General features: G+C 34.3%; 1 protein-coding gene across 2 annotated transcripts; it reads left to right on the top strand.

The window, feature by feature from the left end:
• Window positions 1-1,862: 1,862 nt before the first annotated feature.
• LOC124837977 (scarecrow-like protein 1) lies at window positions 1,863-5,500 on the top strand. Of its 2 annotated transcripts, none has more exons than XM_047313471.2 (3): window positions 1,863-2,114; window positions 3,396-3,467; window positions 3,584-5,500. In XM_047313471.2, the coding sequence occupies exon 3, from the start codon at window positions 3,591-3,593 to the stop codon at window positions 5,328-5,330; it is 1,740 nt and encodes a 579-aa protein (XP_047169427.1). In that variant the 5' UTR covers window positions 1,863-2,114; window positions 3,396-3,467; window positions 3,584-3,590; the 3' UTR covers window positions 5,331-5,500. The 2 variants fall into 2 exon arrangements, with proteins under 2 accessions (XP_047169427.1, XP_047169428.1); XM_047313472.2 differs by lacking the exon at window positions 1,863-2,114 and adding an exon at window positions 2,156-2,588.
• The last annotated feature ends 8,765 nt before the right edge of the window (window positions 5,501-14,265 follow it).

Here is a 14,265-nt window from a genome sequence, read left to right as displayed (position 1 = left end):
GTAACCATTATAACTAAACAGCACTTTAAGATTGGTCTTCTCTTCTAAAAAATGTATTTAAGGAAAATCAAAGTCTTGCTATATGCAGGAAGTAAAGTCCAAAGTTGGGAAAGAAGAGGACCCTCCTAACTCTGACTCTGTCAACAAGTACAAAATCTTGCTCATTTCACGTTACTATTTTCAATGTTTTAGCTATTATAAAAATGAAAGTTGCAACATTCCCTTCCATCACATTCCACGCCTGAAAATGGAGCAGTGACGTTGTATGACGTGAGACCCTACGTCAATACGCACAGTAAAATAAATGAATCTCTTCCGAGAGACTTATTTGTACCATATACTTGATGATTGAGTGAGAATTTCATCTATTGTTTATGTATGGAAGATTTGAAGTCAGTATTAACATTAAGACTAGACATATTTAGAATGAAAGAAACGTAGGGGTAAAGGAGAAGCAACATTGTGCAAAATGCATCCAAGTCTTGTTACTTTTTAATGGAAGTCTTTGATGAGTTTTCCACTTGCTTGCCACTACCAAATTCCAGAAGCTCGGCTTTTCTTAAAGTAAATTACATATCAGAGTTCTGTTCATAAAGAGACTGGTCAAAGAATCAAGAAATAATCTTTTAAAAAAAATACTCATAAAAATATTTGCTATATCAAAAGAATATCTTTATTACCCGTTTTTACTTATGTTAAAATATTCAGCAAACCATGAAGAAAGAAACAGTATTTAGAGAATAACTTTCAGATGAAAAAGTGAAAAGAAAAAAATAACTTATCTGTGTTAATTTGTAAAAAAAAAATCTTTTATTTTTGGTTTAATGTCTCAATAGGTCCCTATTTTTGTTCAGAATTTGAAATAGGTCCCTTTATTTTTTGGCGTCTCAATTGGGTCCTTATTTTTGTTAATTTGATGCAAATAAATCATTTCCGTCAATTTCATTAAACGGCGTTAATGAATGTGTGACGTGGCCTTACACGTGTCAATACTGTCCTCAGGCCACGTCACACATTTATTAACGCCGTTTGATGAAATTGACGGAAAGGATTTATTTGCATCAAATTAACAAAAATAAGGACCCAATTGAGATGCCAAAAAATAAATGGATCTATTTCAAATTTTGAACAAAAATAGAGACCTATTAAGACATTAAACCTTTATTTTTTAATTTGTGAATAAATTAATTTAAATTCGCAGAGAATTTTATTCTATTTCTCTTTCTTCTAAATCTTTTTGAGGAGTTCCCCGAATGCAGAAAGAGAATAAATAAAAGTATAAGAATGATAAATAATACAACGTAGTAAGAGAAAAATATAAAATAAAAAAAATTAGAGATGTTATTACTGTAAGAGTGTTGCAGAAACAGGTGTCGTAGTGACAGAAGTGGTTCCAGGTCTGTCAAGATAACCTGTTACCTCTTAATTAATTAGTGTGAATGAATATGACTAATTTCTCTTCCCAAGATTTTCCTGTGTTATTATCTATGTTATAACTTCAAAATTGAAATAAAAAGTTTAGATAAAGTCTCCAAAGGTGTATGTTAAACTTTGTTCAGCTTTTTAAAGTCTATATTAATCGCGGAGATCAACAACGAATAAATGAATAGTAATTCTAATTAAGTGATTTCAGTAGCATTTATCTTTCTAAAGAGAAGTTTTCTTTTTTTTCATTTTGAAATTATTTGAACGCATCCTTAAAGAAACATGTAATGTAATTTCCACTGTTTTTCTATTAAGGTTGTTGAATTCCTTCCATATTTTGGTCCAATCATTATGAGTTTCAAAGGTTTTTCCTTCAGTTCTAAACAGTTACTTAACAGTATATATAGGTTCTCAAAGCTCCCACTTGTTAATCTTGGCATTTGTCTTATTTGTTGCGATTCCACCAACCTGAAGTCCTAATCCACCAACTTTCTTCTGTAGAAAACTGTTAAACTGTGTTATTGCTATTTGGCTTGGCTATATCTCTATGACACTAGTCAAAGACCTATTCTAACCTCTCTACTCTCTCTAAACACAGTTCTGAGATTCATACTCATCTGTCTCTGTACACAGTGGCAGGGTAGGAAGACTGCTATGGTCTGTCTGCTTCTTTCTTTCTAATTCCACAGGTACCCTTCCTCCCTGTGGTCATTCATCTTAATTTCCATCAACAAAATCTATATCATGTGTTTTAAATACTGAAACTTATTGCTCCTTCTGATGAATGGTACTATCTGTTGCAGTCCTAGTAAACTGATTTCAATCTGCAGCAGCAGATGATACGTGTTATATAGAGTGATGCATGCATGTGATTGCAAAAAAAAAATGTGAAAGAAGGCTTTAGTCCTTCCTCTTAGATGATATTTGTTAAAATTCAATCTTCTAAGAAAGTTTTTAACTTTTCCTTGTACATGTCTCTGGTCCCATGTTTTGTTAATTCTTTTCTGTTACTGTCACTTGATCTATCTACTCGTATACTGGGCTACAATTTCAAACGAGTTGTCTTACAAAATATGCTGTGGATCCTCACTGGATACAGTGGATTTTGAGGCCGGTGATTCTCCCAGCTAAAGACAAATAAAGATATAGATGCTATCAAGAGAGTTAGTATTTGCAGTAGGAATTTCATTTCAATTTGATTTCTGGCTTGAGTCAACATATATCATGTTGCGTATCTCTTCAATTTGAACGTGTAAAGAATCATCGAACAATTTTGTTGTTTTTCCTTTTGGTTTCCGGAGCATGTGATTTGATTTCAAGAGTGTGTTTTTATTTTTATGGGATCGGATTCTAGAATCTGGAGATTGCAGATAGAAGATCATAGTTTAAATGATAAAGCAAAGAAGAGGTTTTTAATATTAATTTTACTTTTCCAAATACAGAGGAGACCAATATGATAGGTATAATGGTATTTGCTATGTTAAGGTGGAATTTTACCTGTCATGTCAACTCATCAACTCATGTAACTCATGTATGACTGGATCCAGTAACTTTTATTTTTAAAAACACATTTGAAATCTCGTGGTTGGCCGAGTAGGATAATATTCAGTACTTGAACAATTTCAACCATGGTGATTCATCCGAGAATCAAGTAGCACCAAATCCTCTTTTCATTGCCACACTGATATGACTGATTCAATTTTACAGATGAGAAAATATACTTGCACAAGTTATGTGAGAGATATTCTTAATCTGGAACACGATTTTTTTCATGTAAAAAACTTATGTGAATTTGAACAGGATGAATCATCCAACTGATTTATGATGGCTTTACTGTATTTGTTGACTGAGGCAACAAAACTCACCAGTGTTTCTAGTATTTTTTTTCTTTTTCCTATTCACATAGATTAATAGTTCTGCCTGAAAGTTCACCTGCTTTTTTTTTCTTATTCTTTTGTTTCTCTTACCAGATTATAGTCATCCTAGAAGGTTCAACAAGATTACATCACTGAGCAACTCTGCCTGCTGTACTATTTCTCAAGGTGTGTAAGGAAAAATATATATTTATAGTTCTTATTTACTACAGATTTCAAAGAATTTTACAGGCTCATTATTTATGTTTCTATAAGCCTAAAATTCTGCTTGAATTGTATAACAGGCGAATCATGTCATTAGTTAGGTCTGCTGATGTTAGACCAGGCTTGTCCTCTCAAATTTTTGGTCCTGATAAGCATAGGAGCATGTACATGACAGATTCTTACTCCAGCGAGAGTTATGAGAAGTACTTCAATGACTCTCCAACAGAAGAACTGATAGAACCATCTAACTCCAGCATCTCTGAAAGTTCAATCCCCCCTGATGTGGCCTCTTCTTACCAGCTTACGGCCAGTTCAGAAGCTTCTGTGGTTGCCAATAACCCATTTGATTGTTCTTTCATGTCCACAGTGACACACGATGTTTATGAGGCAAACTATGGATCAGATTTGATGGAGAATGGAAGCCTCGATTCCCGTGAAAATGATGGTCTAATGAGTTTAAAACTACAAGCATTGGAGAGGGCATTGCTTGATGACAGTGAGGCTGAGGAGGAGGAGCTTGAAGAGGAAGACATATTTGAGGCTGTTCAAAGCATGGAAATTGATCCAGACATTGCAGAGTGGTCTGATTCCATGCAGAATATGGTCCTCCATGATTCACCAAAGGAGTACTCTTCTTCAGATTCCAGCATCAGCAGCATCGTCAGCAGCACCAAAGAAATATCACAAATTTCTCAGACCCCAAAGCAGCTGCTTTATGAATGTGCTATTGCACTTTCAGAAGGAAACGAAGAGGAAGGATCATCCATGATAAACAATCTCAGACAGATGGTGTCAATTCAAGGAGAGCCTTCTCAAAGAATTGCAGCCTATATGGTTGAGGGGCTAGCAGCTCGCCTAGCGGAATCCGGCAAAAGTATTTACAAAGCTCTGAGATGCAAGGAACCACCTTCTTCAGATCGTCTAGCAGCCATGCAGATACTGTTTGAGGTTTGCCCATGTTTCAAATTTGGATTTATTGCTGCTAACAATGCAATTACAGAAGCAGTGAAAGATGACATGAACATTCATATCATAGACTTTGACATCAACCAAGGAAGTCAGTACATTAATCTAATCCAAACACTGGCTTCAAGGTCAAGTAAGCCACCCTATGTTAGATTGACTGGGGTTGATGATCCTGAGTCTGTGCAGCGATCTGTTGGAGGCCTAAAGAACATAGGACAAAGACTAGAAAAACTGGCAGAGGCACTTGGTCTGCCATTTGAGTTCCGAGCAGTGGCATCAAGGACTTCCATTGTCACCCCATCAATGCTCAACTGTAGTCCTGGGGAAGCACTTGTGGTGAACTTTGCATTCCAGCTTCACCACATGCCTGATGAGAGTGTTTCAACAGTAAACGAACGGGACCAACTTCTTCGTTTGGTGAAGAGCTTGAATCCAAAGCTTGTGACAGTTGTGGAGCAAGATGTGAACACAAACACTACCCCCTTCTTGCCTAGATTTGTTGAAGCCTACAATTACTACTCTGCTGTGTTTGAGTCACTTGATGTTACCCTTCCAAGAGAAAGCCAGGACAGGATGAATGTTGAAAGGCAATGCTTGGCCAGAGACATTGTCAATGTTGTTGCATGTGAGGGTGAGGATAGGATAGAACGATATGAAGTGGCAGGAAAATGGAGAGCAAGGATCACAATGGCTGGCTTCACTTCATCTCCAATGAGCACAAATGTGACTGATGAAATCAGAAACCTCATTAAGGTGATGTATTGTGACAGGTACAAGATTAAGGAGGAAATGGGTGCACTTCACTTTGGTTGGGAAGACAAAAACTTGATCGTTGCTTCGGCATGGAAGTTACCAAGATAATGAACTATGTTAGTAGACACACTTATTGTAGTACTGGTAATGTAGTGTTTGCTTGCTTGTTTAGTGTGTAGAATACTTCTGATATTTCTATTCTAGTCTTTGCTTGCTTCTCCACATGTACACACTAACTTACAATCTTAATCTAATAACGACATTTTCATTTTATCTAACATGGGTGGAGGAAGACAAAGGCACAAAGTAATGGTGATCTTTATGTTTAAGCTAGCAAATATTTTTTAATTTCAAAATTTTCAGAAAAAAAAAAGGGACAAATATAACATGTAGAGATGTCACTTTAGTCAATGCCCTATGCATAATCATAAGTTTCCTTTTAGGGGTTCTAAAATGAGAGCCCAAAAATGACCCCACCCTCTGGTCTCTTTTCAAACGGTTAAGGTCAAGACTAAGGTGCACTTGATTTCATTAAAAAAAAACTTTAATTAACTCCTAAAAACAATATATTGAGTTTGAGGTAAGGGGTCTCTTAGCCTTTGACAGGGTACACTAAACCGAAGGTTAAAAGGGACCATTTTGAACGGAAATTTGAAATGGACCATCATGAAGATGAGTTATCTTGGATCGAGGATCGAAATGGGTCGGTCAGAGTCAAAGGTTGAGACAAGCTAACAATTGAGACACGTCGAACTAGGCTGAAGGTCAAGAAGAGTTGGCTTAGGTTGAAAGTTAAGATGTGTCGGCTAGGGCCAAAGGTCGAGTCGGGCAGGCCAGGCCGAAAGTTGAGACATGTCGGCCCAAGCAAAGGTCGAGACAGGTTAGTTTGGCATGGGTCGAAGGTCGAGATTGGTTAGTACAGACTGAAGGTTAAGATGGATCGACCAGAGTGAAAGGTTGACACAGACTTACCCAAGTCAAAAGGTGTGATGGGCTGGCTTGAGCCACGATATAAATTGGCCTAATTTGGCCACAATCAAAATTTGCTTGAATTCAATCGAGTCAACCACAACTAGAATTTGATTGAGTTGGCCTTGAGAGAAATTTGGCTAAATTCGATCTTGTCGGCCCTTGTAGAAATTTCATTGAATTCCAAGTCAAAATTAGAGTGAATTTGACCTTGTTGGTCCTAGCCGAAATTTGACTGAATTCAACCTAGTCAACCATTACCAAAATTTGGTCGAATTCGGCGAAGTCGATCTCGAGCAAATTTCAGCCGAGTAAGCCATGGCTGAAATTAGGCTGAATTTGGTTGAGTAGCCACGACCGAAATTTGGTCGAATTTAACTAAGTCAGCCTCAACCTAAATTCGATCGAATTCGACTAATTTGGCTCTGGTCGAATTCTTCTAAGTCGGCCACGATTGAAATTTGGTTGAATTCGATCAAATCGTCCCTAACCAAAATTTGACCTAATTCTACAAAGGGTCACAATTGATATTCGACTGAATTGGCCTAGTCGAATTCCACTAAGTGGGCCTCGACTAAAATTTGGCCAAATTTAACCGATTCATTCTCGACTAAAATTTGACCAAATTCAGCTTAGTTAGATTCCGATCAAAATTTGGTCAAATTCGGTTAAATCTATCTCAACTCAGATAGAAGATCGAGATAGATGATCCTCCATTGAAGGTCAATGCTAATTAGTTTGACTGAAGGTTGAAACAAACCTATTTGTATTGGTCTTAGCACATAAGGCGGACATTTTTATCCTAGACTTTTTTTTAATGAAAAAGTCTTGTAGACTTTTTTTTTTTTTTTTTCAGAGGGGGCGTTTTTTACTTTTGTAGACATTTCTTCCGTGTGAACTTTTGTGGGCATTCTCCCTTATATTCTCAATTACTTCAAAACCCCAGTTTTTAAAGCTATTTTATGTAGGGTGGACAATCAAACTACTTAACTATTCTATTAGATATGCCCTGCTACTGTAGATGCTTGAAGAGTTATAACATCTTAAGGTTCACATTCACCAATGATTCAAATGATAAGCATTTAAGCTCTTGAAGAGTCCTCTCTTTAAAGTTAGCTGTGATGGAAGAAAAGTCATATCATTTAAATGTTTCACCAAATGTCACGATCCATACTTAAATTATGAGTGGCGCATATAACTATAATTTATTTGGCCTTATCAACCTAATACAATATCAAAACACAAATTTAAAAAATCAATGTGAGCTACCGAAAATTTGGTACAATGTCCCTACTAAATACAATAGTCGATATATTGATTCTGTTAAACCATGCAAATACACATGTATATATACATAAATCCAAATCCAATGATAAAGTTCCAAAACCACACGTCACCACTTTACTAAATAACAAATGTGATGAAATAAGGATAAATTGGAGATTTTAGTCCAATATAAAAAGAGAATTAATTTCTTAGTTTTCATGAGGGTTGAAATCAAAATCTGAGTAGGAAGTTGTATTTTCATGTGTTAAAAGTCCCACATCGATTAGAGATAAGACCAAATTATAATATATAAGTGGATACGAATCTTATCTTATAAATTGGTTTTGTGGGGTTGAACTAAGCTTAAACTTCACTTCTTAACATCATGTGATATATTCATTTGATGATATTTTGATCGAAGTTAACAATGTCCTAGTAAAAGTCAACTAAAAACTATTTGATTTAATTGAAAGATACTTTATTTTGTAATTTTTAAAAAATCATAGTTATAAATTTTAAAAGCTCTAGAAAGGTTTTTACTACCTATTAACAGTGATATAATTAATATGCATTTATATGTGAATAGAAGAATTTTTGTAATTAAAAATGATTTTTTTAGTAAACCCAAGTTATCATTTGGATTTTGTTAGGAGTCGAAAAATAAAATGTGTCAGGAATTACAGCTTGTCCCGTTCGTGGATTCACCTTTTCTAATTTTTTAATTTTTTTTAAAAAAATCAATTTTTATTTATATATATACTTATAAATAAATATTTAAAATATATTTAATCATATAAATATTTTCTAAGCTTTCAATTTATTAATTAATATTTTTTATAAAATAAATTAAAATAGTTATTACATTTACATTTTATATTACTCTATTATAACTAATAATTTGAATTCAATTGGTAAATGTTAATAATTTAAATTATAGTAGTATTGCATATTTATATTTTAATATAGAAAAATTAATCTTTTTAATTTAATTTTTATGTTAAAAATATTAAAAAACAAAACAGACTAATGAATTAGGAGTGGACTGACCTGTCTTTGGCTCGCCAATTTAGCGGGCTAGGTGAGCTGTGTCAAAATGGGTTGGTGAGTTGGCCCGCGAGGCACAACCCATTTTGACATCCTAGAGTCTGTAAAAGACTTTTAGAATTTAAATTACCAATGAATAGTTGGGTAGGGTGTTGCTCTCTCCACCACCCCAAGTGCTCCTGCACCTCTTTACTATTTTCTTTTATTCCAAAAATACCCTACACCTCTCCACTATATTCAACAATCTTTTTCTTTCTCTCTCCACATTAATGGAGCATTCACATGGCTCAAATTTAAACTTGTGATATATTACAAAATTTTATTTGCACTTTCTCTTAAATAAGTTTGATTCAATCTTATTTTCACTGTTCAATATATTTTTTTCTCTTCAAATTAGTTAATAAATGATAAAATTTTGTTCTAAATTTCTAGAAAAATGTTTATATATATGTGTGTTTTTAATTTTTAACATTATATTATGTTTTAACTTACCGACATGTTTGACTCAAATAACTTGAATAAAATATTTAATTTATTAGATAAATAATATAAAAATATTATTAAATACTTAAAATATAAAAGAAAAGTTATTTGTTAAAGATTTGGAATTTATTTGGTTCTTTCGTCATTATAAAGTTCGTATATAATAATAATAATATATTATTTACTATTAATATTATTATGTTTATTATTTTGTATTTGCACTAATATTGAAGTTTCCTCTGAATTTTATATTTTGCAATATATCACAAGTTTAAATCTAAGCCATATGAATACTCCATTAATGTAGAGAGAGAAAGAGAAAGATTCTTGAGGATAGTGGGGAGGTGTAGGGTAGTTTTGGAATAAAAAAAATAGTGGGGAGATGTAGAATATTTTTGGAATAAAAGAAAATAGTGGGGAGGTGCAGAAGCACTTGGGGTGGTGGAGGGAGCAACACCCTAAATATTTTCATCGATAATTATCCATCATTAAAATTAGTTTGTAAGATCCATAAATAAATTATACTTTAATTACCAACAAATATTTTATTTGATAATGTATTTGATGCTTTATTCCGTCAATAAATTTCAATATTAATTTGTAATTTCTATTATCGTCAAACTTTTTGGTCAATAAAATGAGTGGTTAATTTCCTATTAAGTTTAATGAGACTTTTTTATATATTAAGGAGTGATGGATGAAAAGAAAAAAAAAAGAGAATGAGGAGGGAAGGAGAAGGAAGAAAGGCATCAATGATAGTGGTGCAATGACAACAATGGTGGTCGGAGTTGGAGAAGGAGGAAAATGAGAAGGAAGAAGAAGAAGAGAAAAAATAAGAGAAAAAGTAGGAGAGGGAAGGGTCTGGGTGGTGGCAACAAACACGATGGCAATGACGATGATGGTAGCAATTGAGGCACGACAAAGAGAGGAGGAGGATGAGATGCAAAAGAAGAAGAGGAAAAAGAGGAAAAAGGAAGATGAATATGAAAGGGAAGAAAAAACCCTAATCGAGATATCTATTGACAGTAAAAAAATGTGTCAAATCAAGAGCAACTGATCATAAATTTGATAGGAAAGTCTCGTCTTTTAACAAGGATTGTATCATTTTTTGAAGTTTATCTTGAAATGAGAGAGTGTCTTGTATAACTAGTTACTTGTATTACTAGTTGCTTGTATTGAAATTCAAAATATCCTATGTACAGTTACATGCATCACAAATTTCTTTTTATGTGATACGTGACATGATTCACGATATTTAAGTTAGTTACTTTTAAGCTCTATATATAGGCATCTTATGTAAAGTATGATTTTATGTATGCACGTGAGTGAAACCGGTGAAATCTAAACCCAACAGTGTCCATCCATACCATTTGTAACCTTTTTTCACTCCTAAGTGTCTCCAACTACTAAAGTTCACCCTTTATTCTTTGTAAATTTATCTTCTTGCACATAGTTGTAAATTAATGTATTATTCCTTAGTCTAGATGAGTTGTTAAGCATACAATTATTTAGTATTGCACGAGTCTCTTGGAAAACGATACTTGATCTTACCATTTTATATTACTTGAACGATTTGGTACGTTTGTCAAAGAGTTGACAAGTTTTTGGCGTCATTTTCGGGGACTCATGGTAAATACTAGACTATTGTACAATTTCTAACCTATTAAGACTTTATTCTTTTTGTACATAGCTTACTCTTTTTCTTGTACATAGATATTCACATTTTGGGCTGACTTGTGGCTTTAGCCTTATTGTTCTCTAAGTGTATACAGGGTAATATCCACACAAGAAGGATTGTGTCCTCAAATTTTTTTTTGTAGATCCTGAGAGAAGGACACAAGGAGACAAAAAGCTTGAGCACAAGAAGTTGTCCCTATTTCTCCCTTCTATGGCTAATGCTCCTGGTGTGCTTTGAAAAAGTTAGTGGAGAGGGAGAAGCAATTGAGAATGTCTAGTCACCACCACTCTTTAATGGGAAGCAACAAACTCATGCCTTGCAAGTCAATGTTGATTTATTATAGGTTGTGGGCGTCTAAAGACATCAAAGCTAGTGTAAGAGTTGAAATGGAGACTCTTTATTCTAGGAGAGCTAAGTTGGTGACTAAAGGTGGTTCAAGATGTGTTGGTGGGAAGTAAGGAGCATAATAAGAACTACAATCATGCTTCATTGCCTCATTCATCAGGCTCGTGACGTTAAACAAGCGCTTTCTAGAAGGGAACCCAATTCTAAACCCTTCTTTTTCTTTATTTTAGTTATTCTTTGATGTTTGTGTTTGTATGTGCATTTGTGACTTGTATAATAAGTGTTTGTAATTTTGTTTGTATTCATGTATTGCATGATTTTGTGGTCTTGTAATTGTGGTTTTATGTGTGTTTTATGTTAGTTTTTGCTTGCTTTTAGTTTGAGTGCATGTGTCTAGTGTTGTGTTCCTTTGGTCATAGTTTGAGAGGCCAAAACTTTGAAAATCACACACTCTGAAGGACGCTCGTTCAGTCGCACCCTGTTTCGCCTTGTGTCAGGCACAAAAATTGGCCTCTAGAGCTCCATCACCCTACGGTGGGTACCTGATGTTGAGTGTCAAACCAAAAACTTGTGTTTTTGTTTGTTTTTTCTGATATATTGTGCAGTGGTAGTATGAGCGCCAGCATTGTAGAGGAAAATTTGGCTTGACACACTTTTGTTGTCTGTTTTGAGTTTTTCTTTGCTCTGCACTCTTGTACATACTCCTTTTAGTGTCTTAGTTGGCCTTCCTCTAATTACTAACCATGGGATGTTGCTTTTACTTTGAGCTTACTATTTGCAGGATTACATCTTTCTTAGTGTTTAAAAGATTCAAAACCATTGTTGGTCGGCCATTAAGTCATGCCAGAGCTGAGCACCCTATCACATGAAGAATTTATTGCTCAGGTCCATGGCCTAGGGTCCAAGCCCCTACTGATAAGGGAGGTAGAGCAGTGGTTGCTGTAAAGAGAAGGATGCCTCAGATGGAAGTGAAGATAATGTTCCATGAGCACTAGAGCTGCAAAGTGTCAATCTTTTGCAAGACTCCTTTTGTGGATAGTCCTGAGTTTAAAAGTCATGATTTATTTGCTTTTAGTCTCCCAATTCTAGTTTTAGTTCTAGTTTTAAATTTTAAACTTGTCTAGTTAGATAGTTCTTTTGCAAATAATTTGGCGATTTGAGTGAATCATTTTTGTGATTGACTTGAATGAATCATTTTTGTTCTTGACTTGAATGAAAATCTCTTGTGTTTGCTCTTTGTCTATGTGAATTAATTTGAAAATCTAATTGAGATTATGTTGGTTGAGCTTGTTGAGCATAAATTATGGTTGCTCTCATTTGTTTAGATAGATGGTTGGTTTTAATTGTGGTCAATATTTTTGGCATTGTGTTTAACAAATTTTTGAACCCTGAGTAAACCTGTGAGATGTTGTGCCTCTGAATTTTTATTGAATGCTACCACTTTAGAGTCACAATTGATTTTGTTTGAGTTTCTGTTTTTGAATCATTCACTTGTTTGCTACATATGATCAAGGTCATCTTTTTCTTCTACATTTTCTTCACTTTGAGCCAAATAAGTCAATGCAAACTCTTTGAACCTTAAAGTAAAGCTTTCTCATTCTTAGAACCTTAAGTTTAATGAAATATTTTTTACCTCCTTACCTTGAGTTGAGAAGAACATACATTTCAGGTTCATAATAATGGTTTAAAGTTTGGGGGAATTCACCTCATAAGGGAGTATTGAGAATTATAATAAAACGAAACAAAAAAGAAAGAAGAAGAAGAGAAAGAAAAATGAGTTCAATGAATGAAAGTTGGGAAATAAGTTGAGAAGTGGTTTATCAAATTTTGAAGTAAAAGAGAGACTTACGTTATACCTTATTTTAATATATTTGCTCTATTAACTCAAGGTGCTTTTATGATCTAGAAAAACCAATTTTTCTTCTTAGCCTAGCCACAATACAAGTCATAAAACTCCTTATGATGTTAACTTGCTTGTGAATATGTTTATTATGGTCGAAACAAAGGGCAAAGTTGATTTGTGTGACATTGTAATGGTAGAGAGAATGACATACATCCTTATACACTAGTGACCTTAAGTGAAACACTTCTTTGATGATGAATGGTTCCATGGGATTAAGAAAAGAATTTTTCAATGTAAGTTCCCTCAAAAAATTCTTGCATCTATCTTATAATCTTTTATTTGTGAGCATTATAGTTGAAGTTTGACTTGCTAAGGCCACACAATCTCTTTAGTGTTCTTTCTGAGATGAGCAAGCATGATTGATTTATAGTTGTTTTTTATTGAAATTGCCTTCTTGAGTTACTAGACCATTCCAGTGGAGTTGTTTTTTCTAGGCAAAATTACCTTTTGCTTGAGGACAAACAAAGTTCTAAGTTTGTGGGAGTTTGATAATGCTAATTGTTACTGTTATCTGTGGCTCATTTTATTGACAAAATAAGTTTTTTTATAGCTTATAACTTACTTAATTATCATTTTTATCTTGTTTTTTGTATATATTTGTATTTTTGGCTACACTTATTAAATATTATGTTAATTCATTCTTTTTGTAGCTAATTTTGTGTTAAGAATACCCTCTACCAAATTGAAGAAGCTCGATAACCCAAATAAGTAAGACGAACATAAAAAAGGGAGTCTTAAAGTTTGGGTGGCGTTGGGTGCCACCTCCTTACCGTTGGACACCACCTCCTTACAGTTAGGTGAGCTCATTCCAAAGAGCCCACTACTGAGCTTCTAAACCTAACCACTGAGCAAGCACATTCCAGAGAGCAACTCTGGTGTTTACGAAGAGGTACATTGTGCGACAAGCCCCGTGTGTTAAGCGGCGTGTGTGTTAATGTGGCAAGTGAAGCCCCGTATCTTCTTGTAACTTGAAGGAAATTATGTCTTTGGTGATTTAGAGGCACGACTTCATTGTTTGGAGCTCATATAGGTTGTTTGAGGCTTGTGGGAACAACCTCTTCTTCCTCCTTGTGTTTCCTTCTTCTTCCACCTTCTATTATGTAAGCTTAGGCTCTCCATAGAAATAAAGAGTCAAATTCATCTTGTTGGGGTAGATGTAGCCTCTAATCTCTTGTGTATTTGTGTAAATGATTTGAATATATATGTTTCTTCCAAAAAATGTTAGTTTTCTTGTTTCTTCTCTTAATGCCTGTTGAAATGGGGACGTGGACAGATTGAGTGTGGTTCATTAGCTCATAACTCACCATAACAGATTTACCTAAAACATTCAAATGAGCATCCTTTTACAAGTGTGG

Source organism: Vigna umbellata, chromosome 2 (assembly GCF_029865625.1).
Source record: "Vigna umbellata cultivar VRB3 chromosome 2, Vumbellata_1.0, whole genome shotgun sequence".
Lineage (NCBI taxonomy): Eukaryota > Viridiplantae > Streptophyta > Magnoliopsida > Fabales > Fabaceae > Vigna > Vigna umbellata.
The sequence above is the reverse complement of the archived record's forward strand: the minus strand, read 5'-3'. Positions and strand labels throughout refer to the sequence as shown.